Source organism: Staurois parvus, unplaced genomic scaffold (assembly GCF_062004578.1).
Source record: "Staurois parvus isolate SC_StPar_1 unplaced genomic scaffold, SC_StPar_1.0 ptg000420l, whole genome shotgun sequence".
In the NCBI taxonomy this organism is placed as follows: Eukaryota; Metazoa; Chordata; class Amphibia; order Anura; family Ranidae; genus Staurois; species Staurois parvus.
The window spans coordinates 1,763,029-1,787,163 of NW_028318216.1; the positions used below are offsets into that span (position 1 = coordinate 1,763,029).

General features: G+C 41.1%; 1 protein-coding gene across 3 annotated transcripts in view; it reads right to left on the bottom strand.

The window, feature by feature from the left end:
* Nucleotides 1-24,135, bottom strand: part of CUNH2orf42 (chromosome unknown C2orf42 homolog) — a 49,763-nt gene that overhangs the window by 20,891 nt on the left and 4,737 nt on the right. For all 3 annotated transcript variants that reach the window (XM_089687180.1, XM_089687181.1, XM_089687182.1), the window contains exons 2-4: nt 14,755-15,578; nt 6,768-6,893; nt 5,177-5,269 (exon numbers count right to left, since the gene is read on the bottom strand). In XM_089687180.1, coding sequence (XP_089543306.1) covers nt 5,177-5,269; nt 6,768-6,893; nt 14,755-15,565 — 1,030 coding nt within the window. In that variant the 5' untranslated portion in view covers nt 15,566-15,578. The remainder of the gene's footprint in view (nt 1-5,176; nt 5,270-6,767; nt 6,894-14,754; nt 15,579-24,135) is intronic.

Below are 24,135 nucleotides of genomic sequence, written 5' to 3' on the forward strand. Positions count from 1 at the left end.
CTACACAAAATATACATATAAATTATGGCTTCACAGCCTGCCCTCATTACCCTCACACTTCATTGTTTGCATAACAAACCTTCCCAGTTGTCTTATATGCTGTCCATGCATACAAGACAACTGAAAACGTTTGTAATGTAAACGGTTCATGAAAGATAGAAAAACCTGAAGGGTGAGGGTAATTAGGTCAGAGTGTGCAGCCATAATTAAAAAAAAAAAAAAAAAAAAAAATTACACACACTTCCAAATTATGCAAATTATATTTTTCTCATTTACCTAAATAATTGATGTAAATAACAGTCAGCATAATTCTCATGTTATCAACTATTAGGAGTACAATTCAAATTTTATTGAACAAACCTCCTAATGATAACAGTATTTTTTTTAAACAAACATTTAAAAACGTACAATGCACTGTTCCAAATTATTACACACAGTAAGTTTCAAAACACTTGATAGGTTGTAAAGAACTGAAAATTGTCATTTGTTGTGTTTGCAGCATATTTACTGAAATCAAAAGATATTTCAATCAAACTTTGAACATTTTAACTTTTTAAACATTTTAACAGGTCACGTTACATTTTAACATAGGACCCCTTATTTGATAGCAGCTTCACAAGTCCATTGAACTTGTGCGTTTTTGGACAGTTTCTGCTTGAATTTGTCTGCAAGATGTCAGAATAGCCTCCCAGAGCTGCTGTTTGGATGTAAACTGCCTCCCACCCTCATAGATATTTTGCTTGAGGATGCTCCAAAGGTTCTCAATAGGATTGAGGTCAGGGGAGGATGGAGGCCACACCATGACTCTCTCTCCTTTTATCCCCATAGCAGCCATTGATGCAGAGGTATTCTTTGCAGCATGAGATGGTGCATTGTCATGCATGAAGATGATTTTATTACGGAAAGCATAGTTCTTCCTTCTGTACCAGGGAAGAAAGTGGTCAGTCATAATCTCCACATACTTTGCAGGGGTCATCTTTACACCTTCGGGGACCCTAAAGGGGCTGACCAGCTCTGTTCCCATGATTCCGGCCCAAAACATGACTCCACCACCGCCTTGCTGACATCGCAGCCTTGTTGGAACAGGGTGGCTGTCCACCAACCATCCACTACCCCATCCATCTGGACCATCCAGGGTTGCATGGCACTCATCAGTGAACAGGACTGTTTGAAGATTAGTCTTCATGTATTTTTCTGCCCAATGCAGCCGTTTCTGCTTGTGAGCATTGGTTAGTGGTGGCCGAATAGAAGGTTTATGCACAGTTGCAAGACTCTGGAGGACTCTACACCTTGATGTCCGTGGGACTCCAGAGGCATCAGCAGCTTCAAATATGTGTTTGCTGCTACGTAATGGTATTTTAGCAGCTGCTCTCTTGATGCGATGCATGGATCTGGCAGAAATCTTCCTCAATGTGCCTTTATCTGCACGAACCCGTCTGTGCTCTGAATCAGCCACAAATCTCTTAATAGTGCGATGATCACGCTCACGTTTTCGGGAAATATCTAATGTTTTCATACCTCGTCCAAGGCATTTAACTATTTCACTCTTTTCGGCAGCAAAGAGATCCTTTTTCTTTCCCATATTGCTTGAAAATGGTGCTCTGCTTAATAATGCGGAACACCCTCCTTTAGTAGTTTTTCCTAAAATTGGGCCCAGCGGCCAATCTAATTATCACAGGTGTCCGAGATTGTTTTCAGTGATCAAAAGAGCCCTGAGACGCAATACTATCCATGAGTTAAACTGAAAAACAACATATTTAATCTTTGTGACACTTAAATAGAATTTACATAATAATTTGGAACAGGGTATAAATAAAACATACATATAAAAACCCTGATCCGTAAAAATTGCCCTTTAGGAATGTTATGTAGCCAACTTGGGTGGTGGCAGCTGTCTAGCAATCAGACGCAATTGCACAAACATCAGTACATATTATAAACAAGCGTCTATTATAAAAACTACGTTCCTGGAAAAAGGATATAATGAGCCCATGTTGGAGCAGGTTATGGTAGACATAGGAAGCTCTAACAGAGATACTATGCTAAATAATGATGTTATACAAAAACCAAAGAAGATCTGCCCGTTGTTACTAACTACTCTATCCAACACAAAGCCAACACTAAGGTTATCAGTAATAATTGGAAAATTCTAAAATCCGACCCCGTTTGAGTCATATTTTACCGGAGAAACCAGAAATTGCATTTAGAAAAAGCTATGCCACCTAGAAACAAGATAGCTCCAAATATTATTGACCCTCCTGAAAAAATTAAGTGCTTTTCAAACATGAAAAGGATTTTATCCCTGCAGAAAAAAAAAAAAAAAAAAAAAAAAAAAAAAGTATAATCTGCCAATGTAGTAGGTTTACCAGAAAATATGATTGTTTTAGTTCTACGGTAAATGGCAATACCTATATTTTATTACCTGTACCAGCACGCATGTGGTATATTTACTGCAATGTCCATGCAATTTGCAGTATGTAGGACGCACCACAAGATGTTTGAGAGACAGATTGAGGGAACATGTGAATATTAAAAAGGGTTACAAGGAGCATTCCTTGTCACACCATTATAGGATACGCCATAACAGAGATCCATCCTCGCTCAAATTTATGGTCATAAGTATTATTAATGCTCACTGGAGAGGGTCAAACAACAAAAGAGCAGTTTTACAATCTGAATCCAAATGGATTTATGAATTGGGTTCCCTACATCCTAAAGGGCTCAATATTGATTTCGATATAAACTGCTTTATCGATAATAGCTAGATCATCATTTTTATAGGCATATATTAATACACTATATTTTAGGTTTTATGGTATTTTATATGACCTATGAGTTGTATTCTCATTATTTTATATTTCTAACTACTTTATTTACACGAAAAGGCGAGTTTTATTCACATTTTAGTACTCGAGCCTGTTTATCGCCTTGTGCGTGATTTTAAACTTATTTCACTTTTTTGTCATCGCAATTTTTAAACCATTATTTTATCTTATTTTTGGGATGGATAGAGAGATTTCTCATATATATATATATATATATATATATATATATATATATATATATATATATATATATATATATATATATATATTTTCAGATTTGTGTGTTTTTCTATATATTGACAGGGGTTAATTCTTGGCTTCATTCTTTGCTGTATTTTATCATATTAGAATTTATATGGAGTTTATTTTATTTTTTATTTTTATTTTATATTTTATGTATATTATTTTATAGTGACCTGTGTGATTATTGGTTTTTATTATCATTGGATTTTATGATGTTTTCAGTTCAGCAGCATAAGGTTTTATATATATTTATACGTAATTTATTATTTATCATTTATTGATTAATTATTTGCACATATATAATTAAGCTATTCAATTACATGAACAAAAGGGAAGTATTTACTACGGCGCATAATGTGTCTTTTTTACTTACAAAAGATATACATTAAGTATTCTTAACCTATTCCCTTTATTTCAGATTTAATAGTTTTTTTCCTCAGTGGAGTTTATCTTCAAATTATAGCAGACCAAGACAGTATAAGCTGCTGAACTGTCTCATTATTCCACGTCGACTGCCAATAAAATGGCAGCGCTGCACACGCATACCCACCAAAGACACAGGGACAGGTAATTGTTATTCCCGGTCTACGGCAAAATGGCGCGCGGCGTACCGCGTATGTGCGGAGAGTCGGCAAAATGGCGGGCGTGATAACCGTGAGCGCCATTTTAAATATAAATAGAAGTGTATAGACGTCTCCTGTTGTAAGCCCGTACCCTATGACTAAGTGCTTTGCACGAAACGCGTCAGTGAGGCTACAGCATCCAGAAGTCATGCCACTGCTGGTGGCCATCCTGAAACATGGTCAGTGCTTTTACCTTTTATACACCTGTTTTCTGTGGAAATAAAAGTCCTCCCTTTATGTGGTATCACGCTATGTGGTGTCCTTCATTGGGCTCTTCTTGTGAACGCCGTCATTTGCCGAGCCCACTTTAGAGATGACCCAATGCGGTGATACCTACAAAAAGGGACCCCAGAGAATCTTACACAGATGTGACCATACGCTGTGACACCTGCCTAAGGACCCCAAAGGTGTATTGGAACCTGGCCGAACCTGGGAGCAGTGACCTGATTATACCTGATGAGACAGGACAATATCTCAAATGTGTGTTTTTAGCGCACTTCTGGTGAGTGCACATTTTGCTTATTTAGTCACTTCATCTGTCACCCCTGGATCAGATATCCTGACACGTTGATTGTGATCTTGAAAGGATCCTCACATCTTTATTTTGGGACAATTTAATCACCATTTATTATCACCTCGTGGTGATATACCTTACACACTATATTATTTAAGTTATTTATTCAGGTGGTTATAATTTTATTATTGATGATCACTCTGCACTTTATTATGCATAATATCTTGTTTTAGCACTGCACCTTTTATCTGTTATTTGCATTGGAAGGTTGTTTTTGGTTATCTTTGGTGTTCCAGCGGCTATTTCTGGAAGTAGCGCTCGCTAATATTCTTTGTCTATATCTGCCTGACTGTTGTGCTCATCAAATGACTTCAATACATGTGAGTGACCCAGAGCATGCACACCTATTGGAGTTACTTTGTAGTAAACCTATACTAGCGTACTAGAAAGAGATTTAGACTGCTACTTTATATTTCACCTTCCAATGTGCAATCTTTTTATCTAAAACCATAGTGCTTTGGGAAACCAATTTCATTACGCATACAGATTGCCACGCATTGGTAATTCAGTGTAGGACACAGTAACTCCTGCGTGCAAGTGTTGGTGTTAGGTCACCTGTGGTCAACCAATAAAGAACATTGGCTGAAAACCAAGGACTCTGGACCTAAAAAAAAAAAAAAAAAAAAAAAAAAAAAAAAAAGGACTGGGGGAGCCCAGTCAACAACAGCATAGTTCTGCTTCAACTAAAACATTAAGCTGAAAATACTCTTAAATATATCTTACTATACCATAAACCTAGCGTGTACCAACTACCAAAATTATTATTATAAAAGAATAATATTACAAAGAATTCTATCATGCTGATACCACCATGTACATCACCCAAGCACTACAAATTCCAGAAGGCTGAAAAACGGTTGATGAAAATTGTGCACTCTAATAGCAGCAGTGAAAATAAAAGTGTTGTGTACCTGGTCTCTTAGCTGCCGAATTGACTGGCATTTTCTTCGCTGTATTCTTCTTCCCACTGTTAAGGGTAGCCTCTTGCACCAGAGAGTTTGTACCTTAAACACGTGAAGAATAGAACACACATTAGGAACAATGCTATTAGGTCTGAACAGTCAACATACTTTAAAAAGGTCTGCAAAGACGTATGTTCCTATATGGTTACATGTTTGCAGAGCAGTGTTTGCGTCTTCAGAAATCAAAACTAGAATATATATCTGTAAAACCTGTCTCCCCTCTGATAGGACTACTTAAAGTAGATATCCTGGCTGTCATTTAGAGAGGGAAGGAACAAACCTTTTACTTAGCGTCCATTCTTCCAAGGGCGGGGGCCTAAACCCAGAGGCCTGCCGTGTTCCCCAATAAACAACAGCAGGGGTAAAATAAAATATCCTGGGGTCAATTCATTGAGAGTTAAATACTGCATGATTATTTGAGTTCTATTGGGGAAAAAAAAAAAAAAGGAAGTGCATGTTAATTTTTTTCATTTTGTGGTATTGTTCAAATGTTTTTGAACATTTTTTTTTTTTTTTTTACCACAGGCCAGCTGCACTGGGATCTGAAACATTTAGCAATGGTATTCTTACCACTCCACTGCTAAATGTAACAGTTCTGCTCAGGGCTGCTGGTTGTTAAGGAGCAGGCAGCTGTCGGCATCCTAGCAACCAGTGACTCATCCCCGCTGTCAGCAGAATGTAAACAAAAAAGAGCGAAAAGCAAAAAAGTACACAGTGTGCAGCTCCCCCCCTATTAATCCATACCAGGCCCTCCAGTTGATGACGACAAGGGCCTCTTCCCCACAGCCCTGCCCCTGTGATAGTGGGGGTGCTGGGGGGGGGGCGTGATTTATCTGAATCTTTAAAAATAAATAAAAAAATGTCCCTCGATGTACATCCATCGTCAATCATGATGAACGCTGCCCACATGGTGTGTGTACCCCATACTCATTCACATGGGGCTTCCAGATTCCGATAAGGTTTGTTCCAGGTGCCAGTTCCAAACAACCAGCTAGTATGTTAAATACCACATGGCTTGACCACAACGTACAACATGTTTGTATGAATTGAGTTTTAGGTTTATGCAGCATTTACCAAGCGTTTATTTGTTCAGTAAATGCCGCATAAACCTATAGTGAATTGACATTTTTTATATAGCATGAGATATTTGGGTTAAACATGTCACATGACCCAAATATCTCATGCAATATCCTTTGTGTATTGATCCCACTATCTTTTCTTTAGGTCAGACACAAGCTTGAAGTAAGTGTGTCACGATAGATTCATGGCCTGCCACAACTGACCTCCTGTTTAAAAATGCTAGCTGTCTGGTTATCATACTTGCCTACTGGTTGTGGTACTGACCAAATCACTGACCCAAAAGAAGCAGGCCAATCTTCAAACTCAGAAGTCTAAATTTACGTACCTGTTCTAGGTCAGTGATCCAAAGTACTACCAAGTAAGGAGGGTCAGTATGCCAGCCAGGAAACAAGCAGGTTCAGAAGAAGAGTCCAGCAATTCCAGTTTTTAGAACGGTTAAATAAATGCATAGATCTATCACCTGGGGAGTCATCCTTTCTCAGTTTCTTGGGTTTTAGCAATGGCGAGGATTCTTCATGTATTTGCACCACAGTTTCCACAGTCTCCATCTTGCTGTCTGTTTCTAAGACGGTTATCTCTTTCAGGCCTGTGCAATTTCAAAGACATCAATGGTAATATCAACCTTAACAACTGACTGCATTTCATAGATCACAAACAACAATGAAAAGGTCAAAAATGAGCCTCAAGGTTAAAATTGCTTGTTTTGTTGTCTAAGCACTGAATAGGAGTACCCCTTTCATTTTCTTATCTGTACTTATCTATCACTATAAAAGAAGAATCCAACTGCCTGTATTACCCATAAAAACAACTCTTTTCGATACAGTGCCTTGAAAAAGTATTCATACCCTTTGAAATTTTCCACATTTTGTCATGTTACAACCAAAAACAAATGTATTTTATTGGGATTTTATGTGATAGACCAACACAAAGTGGCACATAATTGTGAAGTGGAAGGAAAATAAGAACTGGTTGTCAAAATTTTTTACAAATAAATATCTGAAAAGGGCGGCGTGCATTTGTATTCAGCCCCCCTGAATCAATACTTTGTAGAACTACCTTTCACTGCAATTACAGCTGCAAGTCTTTTTTCTGTCAGATTGGATGGAGAGTCTGTGAACAGCAATTTTGAAGTCTTGCCACAGATTCTCAATTGGATTTAGGTCTGGACTTTGACTGGGCCATTCTAATACATGAATATGCTTTGATCTAAACCATTCCATTGTAGTGCTGGCTGTATGTTTAGGGTGGTTGTCCTGCTGGAAGATGAACCTCTGCCCCAGTCTCAAGTTTTTTTGCAGACTCTAAAAGGTTTTCTTCTAAGATTGCCCTGTATTTGGCTCCATCCATCTCCCCATCAACTCTGACCAGCTTCCCAGTACCTGCTGAAGAAAAACACCCCCACAACATGATGCTGCCACCATGTTTCACAGTGGGGATGGTGTATTCAGGCTGATGTGCAGTATTAGTTTTCTGCCACACATAGCGTTTGCTTTTAGGCCAAAAAGTTAAGTTTTGGTCTCATCTGACCACAGCACCTTCTGCCACATGTTTGCTGTGTCCCCCACATTGCTTCACGCAAACTGGCTTTCTTTCAACAATGGCTTTCTTCTTGCCACTGTTCCATAAAGGCCAGATTTGTGGACTGCACGACTAATAGTTGTCCTGTGGATGGATTGTCTCACCTGATCTTTGCAGCTCCACCAGAGTTACCATGGGCCTCTTGGTTGCTTCTCTGATTTATGTTCTCCTTGCCTGGCCTGTCAGTTTAGGTGGACAGCCATCTCTTGGTAGGTTTGCAGTTGTGCCATATTCTTTCCATTTTCAGATGATGGATTAAACAGTGCAATGTTCAAAGCTTGGAATATTTTTTTTTTTTTTTTTTTATAACCTAATCCTGCTTTAAACTTCTCCACAACTTTATCCCTGACCTGTCTGGTGTGTTCCTTGGCATTCATGATGCGGTTTGTTCACTAATGTTCTCTAACAAACCTCTGAGGGCTTCACAGAACAGCTGTATTTATAATGAGATTAAATGACAAGCAGGTAGATTCTATTTACCAATTAGGTGACTTCTGAAGGCAATTGGTTCTACTAGATTTTAGTTAGGCGTATCAAAGTAAAGGGGGCTGTATACAAATGCACGCCACACTTTTCAGATATTTGTAAAAAAACTTTGAAAACAATTTTTAATTTTTCCTTCCACTTCACAATTATGCACCACTTTGTGTTGGTCTATCACATAAAATACATTTACATTTCTGTTGTAACATGACAAAATGTGGAAAATTTCAAGGGGTATGAATACTTTTTCAAGGCACTGCAATTGCAGTTATGAAGCAATATGATCTGTCAAAGTGATATGACTGGACTCTTAGTTTAACACAGCAAGGAGAACTTTGTGATTCTAAGAGAACTCTGTGACATAATGCAAATCTATGACATAATTTATGTCTAAATGAGACCCCTAGTTGGGCATATGAATAAAACATTTGGAGGATAAAGATTTACTGACAAAATGTTGGTTGTGTTCATTAAAAAAAAAAAAAAAGTGATTGTGAAAGGAGCAAGGTTTTTTACCTTCATGCATTCTATGCCTAGAAAGGTTAAAAAAAAATAAAAAACACCTTCTGTGTGCAGCAGCTCTCCAGGGACTCCCCCTCATTGGCGGAGACAACAGCAAGAGCAGAGCGAGCCTGCTTGGGTGCCCCTATAGCAAGCTGCACTCAGGAGTGAGGGGCCAGGAGTACCAGCAGGGGATCCGAGAAGGAGGAGGATCGGGGCTGCCCTGTGGAAAACCACTGCACAAAGCAGTAACATGTATGTTATTTTAAAAAAGTAATAAAAGAGAATTTCTATTAATCTCACTTTAACAGCGTATGTATTCTGAGTGTCAGTGGAGAAAACAGTTCTGACTTTCAGAAAACAGGCTGATCTTTCCAATGCATGGCATAAAGATCCACAACAATCATCTCTAGAAGGGCCATTCTAACCAGGAGTGAGGCTTAGAATGGACTGCAGAAAATATATTTAATTTACTGTAATTTCGGTGTTGTCCTTTTCAGAATAGAGCCATGTGAAATCTCCACTGTGAACAGTACTGTAACCAACTACTTCTAGTTCTTTACATTAATTGGAGAACTCTGTGATATAGAATTCTAAAAAAGGGACAAATATTTTAAATAATGAACATGAGCATGTAAGTGAATGCTAATATTGCTTAACTTGTTTTGGAATTTTGGCATTACATTATATTACAAAGGACAACTTGGAGGTATGTGCAATTAAGACATTACACTACTACCACAGTTCTTTCCAAACAATATTCTTTAACCACCTCCCACCTGCCATATAGTAATATGACGGATACAAGGTGGTTCTCTTGTTCTGGGAGGACGTCATACGAGTTCCCCCCATTCTCACCGCGCATACGCGGCTCAGGGAGCGTGCAGCGCAGCGATCGGCAGTGCGCTGTGTCCCTCAGACACAGCGGATCACCGAAAGAGCCGAAGATGTTGGCTCGGTCATGTGATCAGCTGTGTCCAATCACAGCTGATCACATGTAAACAGGGAAATGCCGGTTATCAGCATTTCTCTCCTCTCGAGCGGTCACGCTGACAGCTTGAGAGGAGAGCTGGTAATCGGCTTTCCGCAGAGGGGACATGTACACGGATCATCAGGGCACTGATGATCAGTGTGCCCTGATCAGTGTAGCCCCAGCAGCGCCACCTGTCAGTGTCCATCAGTGCCTCGTGCCAGTGCCCAATCAATGCCACATATCAGTGCCTACCAGTGCCCATCAATGCCACATATCAGTGCCCATCTGAACTGCCTTTCAGTGCCACCTATCAATGCCAATCAGTGCCACCTATCAGTGCCGCCTAACAGTGCCAGTCCGTGCCGCCTAACAGTGCCATGTATCAGTGCTGCCTTTCAGTGCCCATCAGTGATGCCTGTCAATGCCCATCAGTGCCACCTACCAGTGCCCATCAGTGCCGCCTCCTTAGCGCATATCAGTGAAAGAAAAATCACTTTACAACAAAAACTAAGAAAAAACTTTTCCAAAATTTTCAGTGGTTTTTGGTTTAAAGAAAAAATAAAAACCCAGAGGTGATTAAATACCACCAAAATAAAGCTCTGTCACAAAAAAATGATACAAATTTCATATGGGTAGTGTTGCAAGACCGTGCAATTTTCATTCAAAGTGTGACAGCACTGAAAGCTGGAAATTGGCCTGGGCAGGAAGGGGGTATAAGTGCCCTGTAGGCTAGCGGTTAAATTAGAATTAAAACAAAAAAAAAATCACTGTACATTTATGCTGTATAGCACATTATGTGCTTGTGCTGCTTTTGGTACATATTACTGTGAGATACAATTATATCTGCACACTAAATTTTAAAATGAACAGCTCATTATTGCAGGTGACTAGAGGCAGCTGGACTGTAGCAGTCTGATGCTGGTAAAGTCAGTATCTGCATAAAGCAGTGCTCTGTGCTATAGCCACATACAAATTGGACGATTAGCTGTTTCCAGTTTGTGTGCAGTCAGAACCACTGCCCTTGGTTGCAAACGGTCTGCGTCCAGGGCTGGGCAGAGCTCCTAATCGAATGTAACCTTGGATGAGTGGTTACATACAAACCTAGGAGGCATTGGCCATCAAGTTGTACAGGGTACAAATTTGGCATGACTGCAGTTGCTCGCACACAAAGGTAGTTTTTTTTTCTTGCAAGAATTGCAGGTTCTCGCTGCTGGCTGCCCATGTGTTCACACCTGACCAGCTGTTAATTATTTTGCTGCATCTTACACTACAGGACAAACATGAGACAATTCTGTTTTCAATCCAGTCCACTTAGGGCCAGCTAAGAACGCAGCACGGAAAACCCACATTACGTGTGCATTTCACGTGTTCAAAATGCACTGCGATCTGCAGGGGGCATCAATATTAAGTTAACTATACACCAAACGCAGGTCACAAATGCAATGTCTTTGCCCACAAGAGATCACATGGTACAGAAGGCCGAGATGTTATCCATCTAGGGGCAAGCTGATTGTACCCAAGTTGATCCAATGATCGCCTTGGGTACAATCAGCCTATCAGATTTTTAGCATGCGATTACTGCCTGCGGCTATAGCTGCTAGCCGTAATCATTGTGTTCTGCCAGCCAGAGAAGGCTCCCCGCGTCCACCCTCCTCAGAAGAACACATAAGCGCTGTGAGAGGCATTCACTCATAAAGATATCCTGTGTTGATGGATGAATCAAGCGATTTTCCATGAGTGGAAGGAAAGAAAATCAAGTCATCTATAGGCTGCTTAATCTACACAAGTAGAATTTTGTAGATGAAATAAATCGCATATGACTAGGGCCATTTTTTTTCATAGAATTAGCCACCAACTGCTACTCTTAGCATTTAAATGCGAATGATTTTAGAAAGCTTATTTAACCCCTATCCACTCAGCCCCGGTGTCCCGTTAATAGGGTCTTTACGCCCGGGGGGGGGGGGGGTTGAAAAGGACTGGAAGATTATGCTACCACTGTGATTGGCTGTTAGTGGACACATGATCAGCTTACAATCATTAGTGGAAATCGAGAGCCGCCTGACACCTAGGAGTATAAAATGATGGTATTCTCAGCACAGAAAGCTTTGCGGACATGGATGCATATGTGAGGCGTGTGGTAGATAAAGCCCATCCTCTTATAAATATGCACTACGTGGATGACAAAAGGTTAACCTACTAAAAATATCCTTTATACAGTTAGGTCCATATATATTTGGACACAGGCACAATTTTCATACTTTTGGCTCTGTATGCCACCAGAATAAATTAAAACGAAATAATCCAAATTAATTTGAAGTGAAGACTTTCAGCTTTAATTCAAGGGGTTGAACATAAAAATAAAAATTTTAGGAACTGCAACCATTTTTATACACAGTCCTTCCATTTTCAGGGGCTCAAATGTAATTGGACAAATGAATATAATCATAAATGTTCATTTTTAATATTTTGTTGAGAATCCTTTACGGACAATGACTGCCTGAAGTCTGGAACCCATGGACATTACCAAAGACTGGTTTCCTCCTTTCTGATGCTTTGCCAGGCTCTAATTGCAGCTGTCTTCAGTTCTTTGTTTCTGCCTTAAGTTTTGCAAAGTGAAATGCATGCTCAATTGGGTTGGCATCAGGTGATTGACTCGGCCATTGCAGAATATTCCACTTTTCCTTCAAAAGCTCCTGGGTTGCTTTTGCAGTGTGTTTTGGATCACTGTCCATCAGTACTATGAAGCACCATCCAATCAACTTTGCTGCATTTGGCTGAATCTGGGCTGACAGCATATCTCTAAACACTACAGAACTCACCCAGCTGCTTCTGTCACATTATCAATAAACACCAATGACCCAGTGCCACCGGAAGCAATGAATGCCCATGCCCTCACACTGCTTCCACCATATTTTACAGATGACGTTGTGTGCTTTAGATCATGAGCTGTTCCAAGCACTTTTTTTCTTGCCGTCATTCTGGTACAGATTAATCTTAGTTTCATCCGTCCAAAGAATGCTTTTCCAGAACTGGTCTGGCTTTTTTTTTTTTTAGATGTTTTTTGGCAAAATTGTCTAATCTGACTTTTCTTTTCTTCAGGCTTATAAATGGTTTGAACCTTGTGGTGAACCCTCTGTATTTGCTCTCGTGAAGTCTTCTCTTGATTGCAGACTTTGACAATAATACACCCACCTCCTGGAGAGTTTCCTTCGCTTGTCTGGATGTTGTGAATGGGTTTTTCTTTACCATAGACAGGATCCCGCGATCATCCACCACTGTTCCGTGGACATCCATGCCTTTTTATGTTGCTGAGCTCACCAGTGCGTTCTTCTTTCCTCAGAATGTACCAAACTGTTGATTTGGCCACTCCTAATGTTGCTGCTCTCTGATAGATTTCTTTAGTTTGTGAAGCCTTACAATGTGGCCTGTTTCACTTGCATGGACAGCTCCTTTGAACACATGATATAGGTTTATAGCAATAGATTCCAAATGCAAATACCACACTTAGAATCAACTCCGGACCTTTTACCTGCTTAACTGATGAAAAATAATGAAGGAGTACCCCACACCTGGCCATGAAACATCTTTTGATTCAACTGTCCAATTACTTTTTGGTCCCTTGAAAAAGGGGGAATGGCTACTGTTAAGAGCTGTATTTCCTAAACCCTTCCTCCAATTTGGATGTACATACCCTCAAATTAAAACTAATAGTGTGCACTTTCAGCCCATATCTAATATAGAACTATAGCTTGAATATGATTTGGTAAATACCTGAAAAAAAACAAAAACAAATTGTGCCCGTGTCCAAATATATATGGACCTAACTGTAGTGGTTAATTCTCTCAGCAGCAAGAGATTGTTAAGTATCACAGCAATTTAACCACTTCCCAACCACCCTATAGCAGATATACATATATATGTGATTTTGCATTTCTGGGTATGGCGCGTGCGTGAGGCATGTGCGCGCTCTACCCATGCCACCATTCGTGGCTAGAATCACCGGTTCCCGGCTGGTGATTGCTGAGGATCTCCAACGGGGAGAACTGTATGTAAACAGCACAGCCATCCAAAGCAGTGCGATTACAGTGAAGCACAGACACACAGCCCAAAGTAAAACAGCACACAATTGACCCTTTGATTGCCACTCATGTTAACCCCTTCTTGGCTAGTGCTATTAGTACAGTGTTAGTGGTTTTTAGCACTGATCACTGTAGTGATGACACTGGGGATGTCAGTGACACCAAGTTAGTTCCCCACAGTGTCAGAATGCCTGTCGCAGTCCCGCTATAAGTCGCTGATCACCGCCATTACTAGTGAAAAAAAAAAAAATTAAAAAAAAAATTTCAGTATCTATACTGCCATTTGTAAACACTAAAAAACTTCAATTTTTTTAGCAAAGATATGTAGCAGAATACATTTTGGCCTAAATTGATGATGAAATTTGATTTTTTCACTTTTTAATAGTGGAAAAACAAAAAAAAAACAAAAAAAAAACAAAAAAAAAAAAAAAGGGACTGCGTTGCATGACCGTGCAGTTGTCAGTTAAAGTAAAGCAGCGCTATAACACAAAAAAATGGCCTGTTCAGGATGGGGGGGGGGGTGTAAAACCTCAGGAGGGCAAATGGTTCATACAACATGCCTAAAATACATGTCAATGCAACATGAATTAATGCATGTCTTCTGTTGTGCCTACAAATAAAATGCCCTAATTCTTGACAGTGCAGTGTTCCTTGCTGGATGGATATTTGCATTGTGTCTAATGCTTAGTAATAGATCATTCAAAAGCAGACCGAATCTGATAGCGTTTCACCGCTTTCTATAAATGACTTAGCTTTTTTTTTTTGGCATTTTCCCTAATTAATCTGTACGCCTGCCTCCCATTTCACACTAGTTACAAGACCACATTCCTTACCTTCAGACATGACATAGAAATGTTCTGTGAACTGTTCAGAGAGGATGTCGTCACTGGCAAAAGCAGCCAGGCAGGTGTAGTAATGCACACATTTGTCCTGGATCTCTGTCTTAGACGCCAGTGCTTTAGACTCACAGGAACACTGGAAAAGGTGCCCCACTCCTTTCTGTAGGCCATCTCTCCGTGTCAGGTATACGTGAAGGTAACCAAGACTGTTTTGCTGGGTGATTTTACAGCGCACTACAAATATGGATTTGGTCACCTTCTGAACCATTGGTCCCAAGCACTCACTAGCAAGTTCCCAAATGTCTTGTTTGATTTCTGCTGGAATCTGCATGGCATTTAAGACTGAACTTTTCAACTGGAGTGCCTCTGCTTCAACTTGGCAATTTAAGGCCATCTTAATGTGCTGGCACTGATTTTCTACCACCCCTCGAGCTGCAGCTTTAAGACATCCAGGGGCGAAACATCGTCCTGAGCTAATATGAGTGATTATTGTGCCTTCAGCTGTCTGAATAGTGGTCTCTGAAATTCCTAATACCACCAGACATCTGTGGTCAGGTCCTTTGTCCCTTTGTTTGACTGAGAAGATCTGCATGTCAGAACCAGTGAGCAGCTTCACGGCATCCTTAGTTGGTTGTTTGACATCTCGGCACCGGAATACAGTGCCACAGCTCTTATTCTTGCAGCTAAGGCCCCGGGTTCCGTTGTAGGTACCGCAGTGTGGGCACTTTCGTACACCTCGCAGTGTGGGTTTTCCTAAGTTGGAGAGGAAGTCTGGAACTTTTGGCTTGGTAGTACTGGGCTCCATGATGGCTTATCACCTAAAATAACAAAAAGAAAAAAAAAAAAATCATATGTATTAGAATTGCCTTACTTTCATATGCGAACAAACACCAATACTGATTGTAAATTGGAATAAAACGGATATTTTTAGTACTGTTTATTCACCTAAACACGTTCAAAATAAACACTTGATTGAAAAATAAATTAAGCCGGCCATAGACAAGTCGAAAAAAAGATTAAGATTTGCATCAATCATCAAATTGTTAATTTTTCGCATCATCAATGTGCCAGCTGCAACACGCAATTTCCGTACTGCAATCGAAAGTGCCTGATCCAACACGCTGGGTTTTCTTTTTTAAGAAAATAAAAACAGTTGATGGCACAATTGTATGAGCTATTTTCGTTTTTTGATCGACAGAACTTTTGTTTTTCGACTCGTCTATGCTTTAGCCTATAAATGCAGTACATGCTCGTTTTATAAGACTGGGTACCCATATAAAACAGGCAGGTTGACCCTGTGTGTATAAGCCAACATTAGTTATTAGGGTTCATGTACGCTATTCTACTCACACAGAACAATGCATGTATGTGTTGGCAATCATTATGAATGGCACCCCAAGGCACATATACAGTAAAAACAAATGCTCCTCTCCTTTAGAGCACCTAAATCTACAGATGTGAATGCACTGTAGTGTGCTGCTCTGAATAAAAATAAATATTGGACTTTTTTGGGGGGGCAAACATGGGAAAACCATGTTTTTTTCAAGCACAGGTATGAGGGAGCCCTTAATGTTATCTTAATGTTTATTGCTGCCTGTGTCCAATCTATGCTAAATTTTGATTCTACAAAGAAACATTTAACACAGTGTATACGGATAACAAAAGGTTTCCCTGAGCATTATAGGTTTTCTAAAGCAAAACCACAGTAGTAGCAGTTTGTTGGCCTCCTTTCCAAGTTCCAGTTGAAGTGAAACAAACAGCTGGAGGAAGAAGTTACTTCTATGATGCATGTGTGTGAACTTTGACTTGAGTTACTGAGCTCTGTAAGCAAATGGTTTCTTTCAGCAAAAGAGATAAAGACAACTTAGAAAACACGTGAAAAGGAACCTACAGTTGTAGCAGCTGTCTGAAAAGTAGAAAATAAAATACTCATAGGCAACATCTCATATTTTTTCATATTTAACTGATTAGGAACAGACAAAAAAAAACAAAAAAAAAAAAAAACCACCATCTCTGAGCAAACACAGCAGACAATAACAAAAGGGAGGGAAGGTGCACAGGAACACATTTTAGCCCCTGCCCACAACCAAGGTGATACTGCAGCCAAAGTCACCAAATCTCTGCAGGGAAGGACTTGCCACTGCAGGACCTGGCTTCAATGCAGTGGTCAGCGCTGCTGGTCATAGTAACCCCTTCATTCTGGTAGCCGCAATCCCCTCATACTGTTCTGCTCTCAGTGCCCTAGTCCTGTCCAGCAGTGTCACCCAAAGCCACCAGAAGTGACACCACTTTACCCAAACCTGAAGCTTGGTCCACATGTACCCACTAGGCCGTAAGCCTTAGGCCTCCACATGGTCCCAGCTGCCCCAGAACACACCACAGGCCCCAATGAAAACCCCATAATGGGAAAAAAAAGAAGACAGTGCTTACCAGCTGGGGCTTTAAGTGTTAACCCTCTAAAACTACATTGGAGCCAAGAGCTTGGAAAGAAAGACGGGAACCCGTTTTAGTCAGAAGGCTTTTTTTGTCAGAAGGCAAGATAAACCAAGCAAATCCACATCAAGAGGGGGACTGCTGACCTAACAGGTCAAAGTATACCACCAAATGTTGTGCTGCTCCTGGATGGTAGTAAACACAATGGAATGGAGAGATGAGGGGGTGTTCTTTTACAGATCTCCTCCCCACCCTGTGACTGGACAGTGGAAGGCATTTACTGTGGAGCTCTTCCATCACTGTGCTCTCTTCTCGTATAAGCAAGCTCCCTGTGCTGCTTCTCTCTCCCCCACTGTAATAATGAAAGAGCTGCTTTCATTGCTGTGCTCATCTTGATGATGACAACAGAGGTAGTACAGTGCTATTTTTTCCTAGCAGCTTGCCATTTTCATCTGTTACCAAATAAGAACAGACTCTTTAAGGCAGTTCTAAACACAATTTTTGTTTCTAAAATGGAAAACATGTTATACTTACCTGCTCTGTGCCATGGTTTTGCACAGAGCAGCCTGAACCTCTTTTGGGGTCCCTCTTCTCCCCCGTCCCCACAGCAAACCGCATGCTACAGAGGCAGATGTGTGGGCTCGATTCCCAACCGGACTGTGTGCGTCTACAGGCACACAACATGGCTTAGCCCCACCCACTCCTCACAATTTGAAAGACAGAAGCAGGAGCCAATAGCACCCGCTACTATCAGCAAAGCCTGTAAGACCGGGAGGAAGGGAGAAAAACTACTGCAGACAGGACAGTGCTGGATCAAGTGCTGGGGGAGCTGCTACTGAAAGTTTTTTTTACCCTAATGCAGAGAATGGATTAAGGTAGAAAAAAAGAAATTTGCCTTTAGAACCGCTTTAAGTTAGAGCAGACAATTTCAACACCACATGTGGCTGACTGATACCTAAAGCAGAAATAATCGCTGACCTCTAGTACAAATAGTGGCGTTTTTTTTTACAACTGTATTGAAGGCTGGCAAAGAGCCAATTCATTACTGCATAATGAATCATTATTATGTTGATGGAAAGTTAATTCACTAAGGCAACTAGGCTGTTCACTTTGCATGGGAATTTTTACTTTGCTTAATCAATGTGATGAACATCTATTCAAATTGCAAAGAGTACTTAATTATGTGCAAGGTAAAAAAAACAAAAAAACAAAAAACCGATTTTAAATTCATTTGCAAGGTGCCTTTGAACTTGCTAGAAAATATCACTACTCTAGGAAGAGGTAATTCCTTAACACAGCCCCCTCCCATCCTGCATGTCATAGCCCTCTCCTCTTCTGGGAGTGTTGAATGTCTGTACTGGCCCAGCTGCTCCCCTCACTTTCCTGAAGAATTGTTTACGTAGCTGCTAGAAGGCCAACTGAAGGGGAATACTATAGAGTGTAATTTAAGTGACAGCTCTAAGGCTAGCAATAAATTTTATTTCGTTCAACCAAAAAGTTGAAAGAAAGAAAGAAAGAAAAAAAAAAAAAAAAGACTTGATAACCATTGTGCCATTGTATTTTGATAGTAGGGAGCCTTCCCCACTGGAGGCACTGATCATTCAGGAAAAACACAACAGGTTGATTGTATAGAAGTCTATCGATAGATTGACTTCCGTATAACCAGACTACCCAGACATGGATCAAAATTCTGTGTGTCCCTACTGAACCAGCCAAAGTTCGATCCATGTCTGCTGGTGCCCTCATATCCATGATGGCGGGGCCCAGCAGAAGTCCTAAGGCTTTTTGTTACACTATGTTGCCAAAAGTATTGGGATGCCTGCCATTACATGCACATGAACTTTAATGGCATCCCAGTCTTAGTCCGTAGGGTTCAATATTGAGTTGGTCCACCCTTTGCAGCTATAACAGCTTCAACTCTTCTGGGAAGGCTGTCCACAAGGTTTAGGAGTGTGTCTATGGGAATGTTTGACCATTCTTCCAGAAGTGCATTTGTGAGGTCAGGCACTGATGTCGAATGAGAAGGCCTGGCTCGCAGTCTCCACTCTAATTCATCCCAAAGGTGTTTTATTGGGTTGAGGTCAGGACTCTGTACAGGCCAGTCAAGTTCCTCCTCCCCTAACTCACGCATTCATGTCTTTATGGACCTTGCTTTGTGCACTCATGGTAGAACAGGAAGGGGCCATCCCAAACTGTTTCCACAAAGTTGGGAGCATGAAATTGTCCAAAATGTCTTGGTATGCGGACGCCTTAGGAGTTCCCTTCACTGAAACAAAGGGGCCAAGCCAACTGAAAAACAACCCCACACCATAAACCTCCTTCCACCAAACTTTATACTTGGCACAATGTAGTCAGGCAAGTACAGCTCTCTTGGCAAACCCAGACAAATCCATCGGATTGCCAGACAGAGAAGCGCGATTCATCACTCCATAGAACATGTCTCCACTACTCTACAGTCCAGTGGCGGCGTGCTTTACATCACTGCATCTGACACTTTACATTGCACTTGGTAATGTAAGGATTTGATGCAGCTGCTCGGCCATAGAAACCATCCCATGAAGCTCTCTATGCAATGTTGTATTAATCTGAAGGCCACATGAAGTTTGGAGGGCTTTAGCTATTGACTCTGCACACAGTTGGCAACTTCTGCACACTGCGCTTTAGCATGGGCTGACCCCGCTCTGTCATTTTACGTGGCCTATCACTTCATGGCGGAGTTGCTGTTGTTCCCAGTAGCTTCCACTTTTGTTATAATACCGCTAACAGTTGACCGTGGAATATTTAGTAGCAAGGAAATGTCACGGATGGACCTATTGCACAGGTGACAACCTATCATGGTACCACGCTTGAATTCACGGAGCTCCTAAGCTGAAATCAAATGCCCATTCTCCTCTGACATCAACAAGGCATTTTCATCCACACAACTGCCCCTCACTGGATATTTTTTCTTTTTCGGACTATTCTCTGTAAACCCTAAAGATGGTTGTGCGTGAAAATCCCAGTAGATCAGCAGTTTTTTTTAAATACTCAGAGTTGCCCGTCTGGCACTAACAACCATGCCACATTCAAAGTCACTTAAATCCCCTATTCTTCCCCATTCTGATGCTCGGTTTGAACGTCAGCAAGTCGTCTTCACGACATCTAGATGCCTAAATGTATTGAGTTACTGAGTTGATTAGGAATTTGTGTTACTAAGCAACTGATTATGTGTACCTAATAAAGTGGCCAGTGAATATATGTTGGCTGCCATTGCTGATCGCTTCTATTAAAAATTCTAGCCCTACTGTCAGGTTGATTCAAAGGCTTAAAAAATTGCTTGCCCCGGAACAAGTACATCAGGATTGCTCATCCTTCTGAAGAGTGAGGGCCACTTAAGAACTGATTCACACATGTGCGGTGCAGATTGAAGCTCAGGTTTCACAGCGAATTGTTACAGTAGTTGTTCACAGGTTCACATCAGGTTCAGGACAGGTTAGCTCAGAATCTTATCTTGTTCACACATATGCAATTTAGAAACGGTTCCCATAGAAGTCAATAGCCTGTAATCCGCACCTGAACTGGACCGCACTGCTCAGAAATTGGACATGATGCTTTTTCAAACTGCACTAAATTTGCACTGAACCCGCACTGCCAGTGCACCGGACATATGTGAACAGGCACCACAAAAAGCAATGTTTTTTCACGTCATGCAGATTGGATGCATTCCAAACCGCATCCAATCCACATATATGTGAACGGGCACTTAATGATTTGGTAACCAGTTGTTTGCCACAATGAAATGGTTTAAAAATTTTGAATTTTTTTATTTTGAACAGCATAATGAACATTTTTCTTCATGCAGCCACTTATTAACCCTTTTTTAAGCGCTAATATGCCCATTGCAAAAGCACACCGTGTGTTGCTCAATACACTGATCTGCTTTTCTTCTTCCAACTTCTGCTGGAATCTATCTCCGGGCTGCTAGAAAGGTCCCAATTGAAGTGTATTTGGCATCACTCTACCAGGGACAGGAGTCAGCACTACAAAGGAAGCATCGGCTTATGCGGCTCCTGCTCCCTCCATGGCCACCTGCTTCCTTTACTACCGGCACCATCTCCATGCACTGTAATGGCAGGTCAGCAAGCCCAATCACCATCAACGGGTTGGTAACCCCTGACACATGCTTCTCTGGTTAGAGATTGAGGGCCACATGTGGCCTGCGGACCAAAGGTTGAGCACCCATAAAGTATATAAAATCAGGAATTGTGACTTTACTTTGTTGCAGGTCGGTGGCTCAAAGTATTGAGGCCAGAGCCATGCTATCAATACAGTCAGGTATGGGGAAAACTGGCATCTCTTTAAAATAATTAGAATTGGTTAATATCTTTTTTTAGTTCCATACATTTCTACACTTGGAAAATCATTATAAAAAGGTTCAAAAATAGATAGCTGGTCTTTTCTTTCTTCCATTTCCCCCCTCAATTTTACAACTATCAATTATCTGTTTGATGGCCCATTCTGTTTTGAGTGGCAATGCACACAAATTGCATGTGTTAACGTGTTGTTCAAACACATAGCAACACACTTGCACTATGTGTGGGGTACTGCCACACCACTCATTGTGAATGGCACCCCAACACATTGTACAGTAGAGCACAGTGCACAGCAGTGCATCACAATGCATATACCATGCAATGTGGTGTGCTGCATTTTGAAAACAGAGGCATGCACGTTTTTTCATTTGCTATGCTGCATCGGCAGCACATTCATAATGACTTGGCTGCCTTAGTGCTATATACCTTAATGCATTAAATGAGTATAATAATGTTCCTTAGCACTCCCAAACATTTATTTTCTGAAAGCAGAGACCCTGGCGAAAAAGAAAATGCTGGTTGTTGCATTTTCTTACATCATACAATATTTGTGCAGCTGCAGCCATGACCCTGGTAGAACCGCTGAATCCCAAAAGGTGTACAGGTATGTCCTATTGGAAGTGGTTAAGTGCGAAAGCGAAACAGCTTGGTTTCTCCTGATTAAAGTGCACTAATACCTCGGTTTACGAACACCTCGGTTAAAGAAATGCTAAAGAATTTCAGTTTACAAATGAAAATCCATTGAAAATAATGCCAGATTATGAATTATGATGCAGTGCTGATTTTTAAATGCAATTGCCGGCTTTTTTTTTTTTTCTTCACTATAGCTCACAGAATTAGCTGTCAATTTCCCCGGAGTGAACGGAAACTTTGTTTCTTTTAAGAAACTAAAAGGAAGCATTGTTTCTCTTAACTCAGGGAAATAAACTAAAAAGAAACGAAGGGCGGGGCGAGTGAGCCAGCACAGGCAAGGACAGTACGTTGGAGACCTACCTGCAGCAGGACCGGCCAGTAGTTGCACAGTGGTTGACGACAGTTGGACAAGCGCTCATTTGACTACCACTATTGTGAGTTGGCAATTTTGTAGAAATAAATTTGCTTATATTGCCGCACTTAGATGGCGCTGCTTTTTTTTTTGGTTCACAGAGTCTCTTCTAGCTTTTTGAATCCGCTGCTACTGAGTCAAGCACTGTTGGATTATCCCTTAACCGCCTTTGGACTTTAAGAACTTTACTTGTGTAGTTAATATACTAGCCATCACATTATACATCTGGTGTTTTACTTCTTAGTGTGCCAAATATTTCTCTTGTTGAATGAGTCAAGTCTTTGATCCCCAAGCAAAACATGACTCTTAGTACTTGGTGGAGAAACCCATGTTGGCAAGGAAAGGAGGCAAGACATTTCTTGTGGTTGGTTACTAGGTTTACACACATCTCAGGAGGGATCTTGATCTATTTTTTTTTACAGATCTTCTCTACATCCTTAAAGCGATTCTAAAGGTTAAATTTTCATTTTTGGGGGGGGGGGGGGGGGGGGGGGGGAATGACAAACCATATCTATACTTACCTGCTGTGTGCAGTGATTTTGCACAGAGCAGCATGGATCCTCCTCTTCTCAAGTCCCCCGCAGGCTTTCCTGGCCCCTCCCTCCTGTCAGATGCCCCCACAGCAAGCAGCATTCTGAGAGCACCCGCTGCTCCGTGTGTCCATTCACACACGGAGCTGTAACTTGGCCCTACCCCCTCTCTCTCCTCATTGGCTGTCAAGGGATTCCGCTTGCTGTCTCAGCCAATGAGGGGGCAGAGACCCGGGACAGCCCAGGCTGTCATTCACATCGTTGGATCGCGATGAGGCTCAGGTTAGTATTGAGGGGGCTGGGGGCACGGCTGCACACAGGTTTTTTAACTTCATGCATAAATACATGAAGGTATAAAACCTTCAGCTTTTGCAACCACTTTAAAGGTTTCTTGGCTGTCGCTTGGCAACTCAGTTTAATCTCCATCCATACATTTTCTATAGGATTGAGGCCTGGAGACTGGCTAGGCCACCCCATGACCTTAATGTGCTTCTTCTTAAGCCACTCCTTTGTTGCCTTGAAGGTATGTTTTTAGTCATTGTCATGATGGTAGACCCATCTCCAGTGTTTCTGGCTGCGGGAAGAAGGTTCTCATCCAAGATTTTACAATACATGGCCCCATAATGCAGCAAACCTGGTCTGTATCTTTAGCAGAGAAACAGCCCCAAAGCATGTTTCCACCTCCGTGATTGAGTGTAGGAATGGTGTTCTTGGGGTCATAGTCAGCATTCTTCTTCCTCCAAACACGGCGAGTCGAGTTAATGCAAAAGAACTCAATTTTGGTCTCATCTGACCACAGCACTTTCTCCCAATCCTTCCATGAATCATTTAGATGTTCTTTGGCAAACTTCAGATGGGCCTGTACATATGCCTTCTTGAGGATGGGGACCTTGTGGGCGCTGTAGGATTTCAATCCATGGCAGCGTATTGTGTTACCAGTGGTTTGTTTGGTGGCTTTGGTCCCAACTGCCTCAAGATCATTTACAAGCTCCTCCTGTGTAGCTCTGGGCTGATC